Consider the following 12,863-nt stretch of genomic DNA (forward strand, 5'->3'; position numbering starts at 1 on the left):
AGTCAACTCAACTTGGCTGTGGAGGTTGTTGTCATTGTCCATCCTGTCTTCTGCTGCACGCGGGTTGGAGACTTCACAGGGTTTCTCAACTGGAGCCGCGATTGACGGATTGACACCCGATACCCCCCCCCCCCCCCCATACACAAACTGCCCCCCATTCAACTCTGATTGACGGCAGCTTTGTCGCAGCTCAGCACCGCCGACAAGCTCTCTTTCAACTCCGCGCGCACCGAAGCTGTCGAAAGGAATGCGCTTGCGCAACCGTTGCTCTCTCTCTCTCTCTCTCTCACACACACACACACACACAAGCACAAGCACACACACACACAAGAGCGCGCGTGTTGTTGTTCAGCGCACCTTGCAGAAGCTTCCTCGAAGTGCGACCACGTGCGCGCGCGTCTCTATTGAACCACCAAACAAAAGCGAGCAGGCTTTGCGCGCTCCCACTGTCGCTTTGCGCAAAGTTGTCGCTGGATTTCACCGCTGCGGCTGCGGAAGATCTGCCGGGAGTCTCGTGGAGTGCGCGCGGCTGGAGGGAGAGGCGCCAGGTAAGGCTGCTGGGAGTGAGCCGACACTGCGAGCCGCCCGCGCGCTCCAATCATCCCAGTGACTGACTGCGGCGTCTCTTGGTTTCACGCAGAAGTTGTCGTCGCCATGAACCAAACGGCGGGAGCCACCAACGCGTATCGCAGATGTTCCAAAGGAGGGAAGGTGAGGAGCAGGTGGAGGAGCTGAGGAGCTGAGGAGATCAGGAGGAGGAGGAGGAGGAGGAGGAGGAGGTGGTTTTGGGAACTGATTCCCTTTGGCTGTGTGGGTGAGAAGCTCGACAGATGCTCACCATGCAGGTCCATGCGCTGATTGATTACTTATTGGTCTTTGGCTCCAGATGATGAAGGAAGCTGTGACCCACATTGAGCCCACAAGTGGGGGAGTGGAAGCTGCAGTGTGTGTGTGTGTGTGTGTGTGTGTGTGTGTGTGTGTGTGTGTGTGTGTTTGTGTGTGTGTGTGTGTGTGTGTGTGTGTGTGTGTGTTGGCCTTGTTGAGATGTTAGCAGCAGGTGTGTTGTGACAGTGGAGGAGCGGTGGTCTAACAGCCGTGTTGTGTAGTTGTGTAGACATGCAGTGTTGCTGCTGTTCATCTACACTGACAGCTGCTTCTCCTCAGCCATTGGGGCCAAAAGCTGAGCATTTCAAAATAAAACAAACACTGATGCAGTTCCATTCATTTTCCCCAAACTGTTTGCAAAAGTGATGACTAACTAAATTTGAAAAAAGTTAATCATTTTCAATTATTACTATCAGCTGTCATACTAGATGTACAAACAATGCGGAAAGTTGCTGATAAATTACGCTGAGATGTTGAAGGAATTCAACTGGCAGTTTTCAGATGGATTAAACACCTCAGCTATTGGCCAAGAGCATCACACACAAACACTTGATGTGATTTTCAGAACGCTCACATCTGTGCAGTCTGAAGCAGGACCGCTCCTGTCAACTGTGGCCGTCCCTCCGTTTGGAGGCGAGCTGCTTCTAATTTGGTTCCGCTTCAACTCTTTCTACACCGGGGAGAAAATAGATTCACATCAAACACACTTTGCTTTGCTCCGCCTCCTTTTCTGTCCCGCGGCGCTTTGTTGGTGCGCGCTGTCAGACTCTTGGTCTGGGTTTCTCTACGGTGAGTTGTGCTTTTCTCTGAAGCTTCCGCATCACTGTGAGCTCCTCCTGGTCGAGTCTTCACTCAGCCTCTCGGCTCTCTGCGGACCTTCTATTTGCGGACTTGTTGACGGCGGCCTCACTCATTAATGACTCTGTGATTGGGTGATGAGCCTCACATGGTCATCGGCTGGAGAGCGGAGCTTTGGAAGCGCCTGAGTGGCAGCGGAGCAGGCGTGCTGTGTCTTCACGCTGCTTCACCATGCTGCTGCGTTTTCAGTCTCAACAAATGGAATCACGGATCGCCGCTTGAGATGAACCATGTGACATCACAAAGGGCTGTTTTCCAGAGATGCAATAATCAGATTAGCCATTCAAGAAGTAACGCACTTCACACACACACACACACACACACACACACACACACACACACACACACACACACAGTGATTTGCAACCGTTGTGTGAACGTTGAGCAGCAACAGACTGAAGAGACAACCAACCTCTGATCTGAGGAGTTTGGTGTGAGTGGCCACTAGAGGGCAGTGTGGACCTACTATCTAACAATAGCTGGGACTTAATGATGTATCGATGTTTCAATTGCATTACTTTTATAAAGGCCAGATTTGAGCGTTGTTCAGGCACAATTTATGCTTTGTGTGTGTGTGTGTGTGTGTGTGTGTGTGTGTGTGTGTGTGTGTGTTACACACTGGCAGTGTGGAGGCGGCACCCTTGAAGCACTGCAGCTTCGTCGGCCAGCAGCTGTGGACTTCCGCTCACTGGCTCAGCTTTCACGTCTGTCTGCGTCTTGTCAAGCTGCAAGCTGCTGCATCCGTTCTCATTGGTTGTTACACAAGCATCAGGTGACCGTGGCAAGCTAGGCTCAAAGCTGAAGACGATGAGGGAGAATTACCAGAAAGGACGGTGAGTCAGGCTGAGTTTGATGGAATGTGAGTGGTCCACCTTGAGGGAAGCTCTCACCAAGAGGCTCCCTGCACTGCACTTCTTCCTCCTCTGCGGGCTCTTCCTCACACACACACGTGGAAATGAAATCTAGGAGATCTGGGGAAAGCAGGGCCACTTCTGAGCAGCCGTGACCTTCTCCCCCCTCTTCTAACAGGGGGGCAGCACCAGCACGGGTCAAACTGGGCCGGCAGTGTGAAGCAGCAGCTTGTTGCTCCTCTGCTTTGTTAGAAGCTCTTTCATCCCAGGAAGCAGGGACATGAAAGCTGCTGTCTGCTGGCCATGTGATCAAGAGGAAGCAGAGAGCAAACTGTGTGTGTGTGTGTGTGTGTGTGCGTGTGTGCGTGCGTGCGTGCGTGGACTGAAAACTCAACTCCATCACATTGTGTTGCTTTTGAAAAAACCCAAACCAACCCAGATGTCGACAGCATCGCCCCCTGGTGCTCATCACGCATGTTTGCACCCCGCCGACCCTCAGCCTTTGGACCCATTGTTTGGTTCAACCAAACGCTGCGCGCCTCGACGGCCACCTGGTGGCGCCTGGTGAGCGGAGCAGCATCTGAGGTCCTCACACTGAGGTGTTTGGAAAGTGGAGGTCCGTCAGAAAGCCCTGCCGCTGGGCGGCAGACGGCTCTGTGTGCGGTAGTTGCTGTAGTTTGTTGTTTTTTTCTGCACGTGAGGAGGTGAGAGGCTGAGCCGGCGTCTCTGCTTCGACCCTGAGGTCGCGACCTCGCGCTTGGACGCAGACATCGGGCGCTTCATCCTCAGCTGCCCCTGACGCCAGGGCCACTCCACTCACTGCCCCCTAGTGGCAGAGAGGAGGGAAGACGCACATGTGTGCAGAGCTCTGTGGTAGTTTCGGTCTTTTCAGAGAATTTGATGGGAAAACTGCTTGAATTCAAAGAAGAATATTGGGAATAAAAACCTCTGGAGCACAAATCCAGTCCCTGCTGCGACGCACCGGGACTTTGCTGTGATTGACAGCCCTGCCAGTGCGACACGACAATCACTGTGTGACTCCGCAGTGTGTCGCTTTGTTGGCCCCCAACACAACAACGTGTCAGCGCATGGCTTATTAAAGATGACGAGCTCTGATTGTGCGACGACTCCTGGGATTGATCGGCGCCTCCTTCAGCCCGTTTGATGCAGTCGCTGCAGTGACAGCGTGCACGAGCCGATGGTTCCAACACGAGCCGATGGTTCCGACACTCGCGCTCTCTGTGGACTGCACTGCAACATTTGCAAAGAGCAGCTGGCCAGGGTTCTCCGTCCATCAGAAGGGAGACGGGCCAGGATGACTTCTCCTGCTGGCTGCACCAAGCATCAGGTTCAGCAGCAAGCTAACCATCACAATTCTAGCAGCAGGCTGTAAACAGAGGTTTTTTTTTGAATGCACTCAGGTCCAGGAAAAAAACACCTCTAGAAGATACATTTTCAAATTAAAAGCACGGCGGTGTCGTGCTCTGATTTAGAAACAACACAAGCAGAGAATAGATCTGTCTTGAAATGCGACTCAGCGGCAGCACTTGGAATTCCATCAGCGCCTCTAAATGTGAATCTAAGCTTCTGGCGGCGCAGTGTAATGGTTTGACCTGAGCCTCCGTCCAGCCCGTTCAGCCTGATTGCCTGGCACTCAGTGCGCTGGGCTGCGACTCCAACACGCAGTTTTCACGGCGATGTCCTTGTCTGCCGCTGCTCTCAACCTGCAGCCTTTATTGCCATGTAGATGTATAGCAGCGCCGCTGCCAAGGCCCCATTTTCATATACGCTCGTATTGACTTATTGCAGAAAAACAAGGGGGGGGGGGGTGCTCGGCTGCTGCTCGGCTGCTGCTCGGCTGCTGCTGCCCACTTACAAAGAGATGATTTAAGGCCTTTCAAGCTCTCGCCGTGCTTCTTGGCGCTGCCCCTAAACCCCTAAAAAAATAAAAACCCAGCGAGACGGCAGCAGTTTTTTTCTGGTGCTGTGCGAGAGGAGCGCAGTGAGGATGGATGCCGTGTAAAATCAGGGGGGGGGGGGGGTGTCAGAGGGTAGCTGTCAGCCAAGTCTTGCACTTTGGTTCCTGTAAAATAGTTGAACGAGTCGCTTCCAGGAAAATGCTGCCTGTTTGTCTCAGCTTCACCCGCTGGCCTCCTCTTCCTCCTTCCTCCTCCTCATCCTCCTCCTCCCCCTCCTCCTCCTCCAGAGGAAGGAAGCCATGCAGAGGAGCACAAAGTGGGCCAGGTGTGCAGGTGTTGCCCAGTCAGCACGCCGGCGCTCAGGCTAACCTGGTTTAGTTCCGCTCCTCTGGGAGGGGGGGGGGTTGTCCTCGAATGCCTCGCTGTGTTTTTCTCTTCCTGATGATGAAATGAAGCAGCTTGGTGTGGTGGGCGGTGTCTCAGCAGGAGGAGGCTAATTAGAAGAATTATCTCCAGGTGTGTGAGGTTGAACACCTGCTGGGACGCCTCTCCTGTTGGAAGAAAAGCAACACCACTGGAGAGAGGAGCGGATTATCTTTTCAAAGCCACTCTGTGCAGTGTTGTTGGTCTGACAACACCTTGAGTCTCGCCTGAAGCACATGACAGGAAACAGGAAGTAAGCATAAAATGGCAACACGTATGTGATTTGTGCAGCATTCTTGGTGGTTTGGCAGCCGTGTTTCCCTGGAGTCTCCTGCACAAATCAAGAAGGGGGGGCTTTGTGGGTGTGGCCTCAATGCACTGCAACCCTGCAGCTCACACTGATCAACAATCAGCCCACGTGACTGCGAGCCTGCTGGAGTTGAAACCAGGCCGGCTGGTGAAGCACAACTCTGAACGTCTCTGAACGCAAACTGATTCCCAGGACAGGGAACTGCAGCCTGGGACTGTCCTGTCCTGTTCCCTGTCAGCTGCAGTGCCCCCTGCTGGCAGGAGCACTGCAGCTGGAGGAAAGTGTTAATGGACTCTGCAGACGCGCTGCAGCCTGGCTGACACGTCGGCACTTTCTGCCGCTGCAATCGCTCTCTCGCCGCGTCGCTGCGCCGCTCCACATTTTAACAGCCATATCTACAGAGGCAGTCCAACCGCCCCCCCCCCCGAACCCCACTGGCGTGCAGAGCGGCCTGTGAAATGTGCAACTAATTTGCATGCTGACAACGATTGGCAGTGAGATTATAACTGGGTTGATTGATGGCGGCAGCGTCGCCCTCCACAAACCACCTTGCTGGGGCGATGCCATGTGACCCCCCCCCCCCCTCCACAACCCCCCCCCCCAGATCCTGGTCTCTGCAGCCTCTCTGCGCTTCTCCAGTTAATGGCCCTGTTGCCTCGACAGCCACTGGAGAAATATGAGCGTTGCATGCTGGGTAACGTTCCTCTGCTGGGATCTGCTGCTCCGACAGGCCGCTGTGGGGCAAAGGTCAGCAGAAAGGTCAGCAGGGTGCTGCTCCTCCGCCTCCACTCTGAACTGGGAGAGAAACTTTGAGCGTCAACAAATGTTGAAGGACGAGATTGAACCTCCAACAATGCATCGGTTCGGCGGAGAGAGCCTGGGTTCAGTGTGGTGCAGGGTTGTGAGACCAGCAGAGACCCACCCTGCTGCTCAGACTGGACCCACACAGGGTCCAGGTCTCAGTCTCTTCTGGGCTCAGCGGGGGGGGGGGGGGTTAGTGGAGGATGGAGGCTGTGAAAGAAATGTAACTCAGGCGGTGATACTGATTGGTTGCTGTCAGCGCTCACAAAGGTTTCAATGGAGGATGCAAACAATGACAGCCAATCAGGCAGCAGGACAGGGAGGCTCCTCCCACTGCAGCTGTAACACTGCCTCATTGCGTCAATGAAGCGTTGTTAATAGAGACACGATGATGGCAATATTCATTATTACTGTCAACTGATTGACTTCCTGAGCACCCATTGGCCCGCCAGTCAGGCGACACAGTGTGGTGGTGGGTGGGTACTGCAGGGGGCGGAGCTTGGTGAGCAGCTCCAGGGGATTACACAAGATGAAGAATATCAACATTCTTCCTGCAGCTGCGGCGGAAAGAAAATCAACAAAACAGGGATTAAGATTTACATAATTCACTATTTAGCCGTGTGTGTGTGTGTGTGTGTGTGTGTGTGTGTGTGTGTGTGTGTGTGAGTGAGTTTGTGTGTTTTTTCTGTGGTCGTCCTCTGCCAGCAGTTTGTTTCCGCGCTGCAGCGAGCAGCCAGCAGTGTTTCTGGCTTCTGTCTTGCTTTTCTTTCTTCTTCTTTTTTTTTGTTAAACAGCCACATGACGGCCAGGCATTTTCTCCCAGTGTGTGTGTGTGTGTGTGTGTGTGTGTGTGAACATCAGGCAGCTGCTGCCAGCGTGTGAGGCCGAGGCAGCAGCAACAGACGTCCTTGGCCGCCACACCTGGACGTGATGAATTTCATGGCGGCCCGTCGATCCGAGCAGAACCAGAAACTGTGTGTGTGTGTGTGTGTGTGTGTGTGTGTGTGTGTGTGTGTGTGTGTGTGTGTGTGTGTGTGTGTGTGTGTGTGTGTGTGTGTGTGTGGAGTTCTGGCTGATTCCTGTTATTAGTGTCACAGTTTTGTAGCTTCAAATGCAAAATGTACTGAGCTAGCATGCTAGCCCAGCTAGCTGCAGGCTGCCACACACTGAGCCACACACTGTAACCATGGCAACCTGACAGCGTTGCTGATCCGTGGCTTCAGTAACAACCCACATCCTGACCTTGTCGCCTCAACCCCATTTTTAATGTTTTAGCCACTGAGCGTCCTGTCAGCTTCCTGTTAGCATCTTGTTAGCATCCCCAAAGCTCTGCAGTGTCTGGGGACGACGGCGACAAACACCTGAGTGAAGTCTGAAGGATTCCAGGCGTCCAGTGGGAAACATCATGAGCTTTAATCTGTGATGCGCTTCAATTCCCAACTCACTCCAGTGTCCCTGAAGGCCCCGCGAGGTGTTTAAAGACCAGCTGAAGTTAAATCCCACCCAAACAATGTGGCGTGGTGCTCTCACTGCAATTTCCCATGTCACCACTAGGCTTCATCACAGACTTGCTGTTTGGGGACTGCTCTTTTAAAGTTGCCAAATTACTTCTTTTTTTAAATGATCTGATCTCTGATTTCCTTTTTGTTGTTGTTGTTGCTGTTGTTTTTTCCTTGGCCTGAATTGTTTTCAAACCTGCTGGTCGGCTGCAGACTTGCAGCCTTTGAATTGCCAGTGAATCTCCAGCCAGCGGTCCTGGTGGTGGATCAACCCCCTCACTCGTGACCTTTAAGGCCTCATATTGATACAAAGTGGCCGCACTTCAAGAGGAAACAACAAGGGGATCCTAACCAGAGGAGGTGTGGCCAGAGGAGGTCTGACCAGAGGAGGTGTGGCCAGAGGAGGAGATCCTATCCAGAGGAGGTCTCACCTTCTCACCTGTGCTTGTGCAGCTGGTTGGAGCTCAGCTGTCCACAGAAGAACCTTCAAGTCCTGCATGATGCAAAGTATTTCTGATAATCCTCCTCTGTGTCCACTGCTCTCCACTGACCCTCATGTATTCATGGCTTCAGCCGTATGAAGGGCTTCCAGTTTGAGAGATTCTCTGAGTTCTATATTATTATTAATGATGCTCTTCCATGTGAAGACGCTTATCAAGCTCATGAGTTCTCAATAATTAGAAAAAGATGACTTAACAAGGTTGGATAAAATTGATTGAAAATTGGTCACTCACAGCATCCCCCCCCCCCCCCCCCCCCCCCCCCCCCCACACACACACACACACACACACACACTCTGATTTACTGCTGCGCGCTGGCAGCCACAAGTCCGGTGACATAAAGGGTGACATAAAGCTCCGTCCTGCTGCTCAGCAGCGCCAGGCGACTCCGCGCTGTTCCACTCCAGACATCACGGTGTTGTCTTGTTGTGTTGTGTTGTGTTGTGTTGTGTTGTGTTGTGTTGTGTTGTGTGCCCGCCCACCGCCCGCACCGAGCGACTCTGCACGGCGGGGACGCGGCTCTGTTGGCGAGCAGAGAGGAAGAGCGACAGGAGCTGCTCTGAAAGAAGTGAGAGAGAGAGGAGAGAGAGAGAGAGAGAGAGAGAGAGAGAGAGAGAGAGGGGAGGGAAGGAATAGCGCACAGCGGCGGACTGGAGGAAGAGGAGTGAAGATGAAGGAGAAAAGTCTGATAGAGACCGCCAAGATGCAGGGCAACGTCATGGTGAGCTGCCTCTCTTTTCTTTCCTCTCGACGCCACGCGGTGCGCGAATGATGCTGCATTTTAATTGTCGCGCTGCTGCCGCTGCTGCCGGTGGCAGCGGCAGCGGCAGCAGCAGCGGCAGTCCGGTTGCTCCGCAGCAGCAAAGCCGTCACTGCCGTTTCGTCCACGCTGCCGCTCATCGCAGCTGAGGCTGATTTCTGTCACTGCACCTCCTCCTCTTCATCCTCTTCATCCTCCGCCTCCTCTTCCTCCTCCTCCTCTTCCTCTTCATCCTCCGCCTCCTCTTCTTCTTCCTCCCCTCACTTGTCAGTTGAAATTTAAGAGCCACAAAGTTTAAACTCCACCCCCCCCCCCCCCCCTTTGACCATCTCCTCTGTTGAGGTTCAGCCTCGGAGCCCCAGGAGGCTGCATCAATATTTCACTGCATGGATATGGATTTATAATACATCATCTATTACCTTGCCTGGCCCCGAGGGAGGTGAAGCCACCTGTAGTGTGTGTGTGTGTGTGTGTGTGTGTGTGTGTGTGTGTGTGTGTGTGTGTGTGTGTGTGTGTGTGTGTGTGTGTGACGTGACTTTTATTTTCTTTGACTTCCTGCCTTGGTGTCCCTGTTGCTGTCGGTCGTCTCTCCTCTCTGGTTGATTCCTCGGCCAATCAGAGGCGCTGAGGTGATGCTTGATGCTTGGAAGATGTGGGACACCGCTGCTTCCAGTCTGGCTGTCTGTTGGTCTCCTTCACCCTGCAGATTGAACAGTGAACCAGTGGACCAGCAGCAGAACTTTGGTCCAGGGTTAGTCGGTCCAGGTTCAGTCCAGGTGGCCTCTGCCTGCACCGGGAAGAGGATCGCTTGATAAAACCTGGAGCATTCAGCAATGGTGTGATCTCCATCAGTAGGTGGAGCTGTCACATTCTCATTCATCCGTTTCAAAGTGGTTCCTCATGTGGGCTGGACCAGCCTTGAAGATGCTGCTGGACCGGCTGCTGAGTCACTGACCCGGCAGACATTCCAATCAGACGCAGACTTTTCTTCTTCTGCTCCTTCTTTGTTTGCAGAGTTTAAGGCTCAGTCAATGCTTTTGCTGCAACTCCACCTTTTTCTCCACCGGTTCGGAGGCCTGCCGGTCCAGTGTGTGAGCGAGTGCTGGCGCTGGTTGGTTCTGGAGCTGCTCGGCTCAGCCCCCACTGGTGCTCTTCACTCTCATTCTTCTCCCACATGGCAAACTGCTCCTTCAAGAGCACCGGCGGCCAAACAGCCACCGTGTGTGTGTGTGTGTGTGTGTGTGTGTGTGTGTGTGTGTGTGTGTGTGTGTGTGTGTGTGTGTGTGTCCCAGATGGATGGAAAGCAGATTGATCTCGGCAGCAGATGCAGAGACGAGCTGGGCAGTCGGTCCCGGAAGGCGTCCATTTGTCATGATGATCATATTGGACTTTGAGCCCTGTGTTTGGTAGCCAGCAGCTGCATCCATCGAGTCAGGAGTCAGGAGTCAGTCTGTGCAAACTGAGTCTTTCCAGAGCTTCCATTCCTGTGAGTGAACAGATGAGAGTGGAGGGAAGCAAGTTCACTGGCAGTCTTTCTTCCTCTCCAGGGCGGCGACCAGAGCTGAATGTTTGATTGGCTGTTACATAACAGCGCTCTGATTGAGAAAGTGGAGGAAAACACATTCCAAGGTTGAAAGAAGAATGTGTGGGAGAGAAGTTTGTGCTGTGATATGAAATCCATTCTCATTAGCGTGTGTTTGACAGCAGTGGGCGGGTCAGCAGACGGGTCAGCAGGTTGACTTTCTCTCCGTCGTCCAATCACTGCACGGCTTTTCCTTTGATCCGTCATCCTCTGCTGCTGGTCTTCAAAGCCCCCCTGAGGAGCGAGATGCACCCGTTGATGCTGTTTAACTGGCACTGTGCTTCCATTGAGATGTGAGCTTCTAGAAGGATCTTCCCTTGATTGGGGCCACGGCTCCGCCCATGCCGCAAGGCTCCGCCCACGCTGCACGGCTCCGCCCACGCCGCACGGCTTCCGGCAGCTCCAGAACATCGTCTGGGCACCAGAAAGAACATTTCCTCAACTGACCCCCCCCCGCCGTCATAGCTTGAGTTCTCATTCCAGACTCTCGTATATCAGCCCTGCGTGGTTAATGGTCTCGTTAGCCTTCTGTTTGCAACCTTCAGCTCCTCAACCCCTGGGGCTTCAGCATCCTGCTCTCACAGATGCTCTGCTTCTATGATGGTGAAGGCGGTGACATTGTTTCCTATTAGAAAAGTGCTGTGTGTGTGTGTGTGTGTGTGTGTGTGTGTGTGTGTGTGTGTGTGTGTGTGTGTGTGTGTGTGTGCTTGATCAGATAGTAGACATTTTTTGCTGTTTTCTGCGTTGAGTTGAGGCTGCAGCCGAGGATCTTGATTCATGGTGACCTTTGCGATCCAAAGTTGTTCAGCGGTGCCGGCTCGGCTCTACTCGGCTCTGCTCAGCTCGGCTGGGCTCAGCTCGGCTCGGCTGGGCTCGGTTCTGCTCGGCTCGGCTGGGCTCGGCTGGGCTCGGCTCGGCTCGGCTCGGCTCGGCTGGGCTCGGCGCAGCAGCGTTTCATTAGGCTGGGCAGAATCCATCACGCTGAATGCTTCCCCCTCGCCTAAATGTGTCTGTGCAGCAGTCAGGCTGGCAGATGGCTCCACTCTTCAACTCCTCGCTGAGAGGGCGGAGCTTTTAGTGGGATTGGGTTTTTGATTGGAAGTCGTCTCCCACCCAAGCGAGCCACTGCGTTGGTTTTTAGCTGCTGTGTTTGTGACGTTAAAGACCCCGGCGTCTGGACCCGCCCTCCGCCACGGACAGTGGAAGGTTTGTCAGCTGAGATTGAGCTGATGTGATTGGTTGTCGCACTGCACGGGCGGTTGTGTATCATTCGTCTTCTCCAAGACACAACTTGGTTCCTTTCAGTCCATTCAGTCCATCTGACCAACCCGTTGGTTCCGTCCATCAAGATTGAGCAGTTGCTTTGCTGACGGGTCCATGATAGTATTGAAGATGGCCCAGTTAGCCAGTTAGCCAGTCAGTGTCTCTGAGCAGCCTGACATCAGCTGCCAGGCTCACAAGGTCCTGTGTGATCTAATCATTGACTTTGAGGTCGCCAAGGTCGTGCCAGGCCTTGGCTCTCTAAATCCTGACCAGGTGGTCGGCGCTCTTTCCTTGTAGCAGACGTGTGTTGTTGTTGTTCCTGCTGCTCCTACTCCCCCCCTCCCCCAGGCTGTTGCGATTTAATTGAAAGCTCTAATAAGCCCCTCCCCTGCGCTGCCTTAAGTAGAGAATCAAAAGGGTTGGAGCGCAACACGATTTTCACTTTGCTTTCCTGGACGACCAATAGGAAGACACCGGTGAGAAACACTGAGCTTTCTGGCCAGTCACTGGGCTCCGAGGAGGCCCATTACACTTCCTCTTCTTCTGCCTTCACTTCCACTGGCACCAGAGTGATGAGAGAACTTGTCCCAGGCTCAGAGACGGAGGCGTTCCGCATTAAAAACACAACACAATAATGAAAGCCTGGATGCCTGATGCGTCTGAGCAGCCTGATGCGTCTTCACGCTGCGTCCAGCAATCAGCCACCACTTAGCCAGCTGCACCACGCCGAGTGCTGGCCCCAAATAACGAGCACACAGCAACCCCACATTTCATCCAGCGGCCCATTCTTTGCACCCTGAGGTGAGGCCGAGGACGCCCCCTGCTGGCGGAGGCCTGCGATGTTTGTCTTTCTTAAGGCGGGACGATAATTGGGCTTGTTGGAGTGCAGTGATTTATGAGAAGCAACGTGAGATAGAGCGCACGTGTGTGTGTGTGTGTGTGTGTGTGTGTGTGTGTGTGTGTGTGTGTGTGTGTGTGTGTGTGTGTGTGTGTGTGTGTGTGTGTGCTCCCTGCAGCCATTGTCACGCACATGAAGGATATTCCCTGCTCTTGCATAAGCAGTTATTTTAAATGAAACAAGCAAAAAGCCCACAAACTTTCTTTCCTCAGTGCTCACATGAGGCGCCGCTGTTTATGAGCATTAATGAGCCGAAGCTATGCAAAGAAACTCAATCGGCTTCGTCAACCTTAACAACTAAACTGACCCACAAC

The 12,863-nt window shown here is 53.4% G+C and overlaps 1 protein-coding gene across 2 annotated transcripts in view; it reads left to right on the plus strand.

Annotated features, from left to right (window-relative positions):
* Nucleotides 1-329: 329 nt before the first annotated feature.
* Nucleotides 330-12,863, plus strand: part of dpp6a (dipeptidyl-peptidase 6a) — a 93,278-nt gene continuing 80,744 nt past the window's right edge. The window contains exons 1-2 of one of the 2 annotated variants that reach the window (XM_076016080.1): nt 330-548; nt 641-711. In XM_076016080.1, the coding sequence (XP_075872195.1) occupies nt 655-711 (57 nt within the window). In that variant the 5' untranslated portion in view covers nt 330-548; nt 641-654. Of the gene's footprint in view, nt 549-640; nt 712-8,662; nt 8,768-12,863 lie in introns of those variants that run through there. The other variant, XM_076016081.1, reaches the window with a different exon arrangement.

Source organism: Nelusetta ayraudi, unplaced genomic scaffold, assembly GCF_046127955.1.
Source record: "Nelusetta ayraudi isolate G7.1 ecotype Tasmania unplaced genomic scaffold, CSIRO-AGI_Nayr_v1 ptg000214l, whole genome shotgun sequence".
Classification (NCBI taxonomy): domain Eukaryota; kingdom Metazoa; phylum Chordata; class Actinopteri; order Tetraodontiformes; family Monacanthidae; genus Nelusetta; species Nelusetta ayraudi.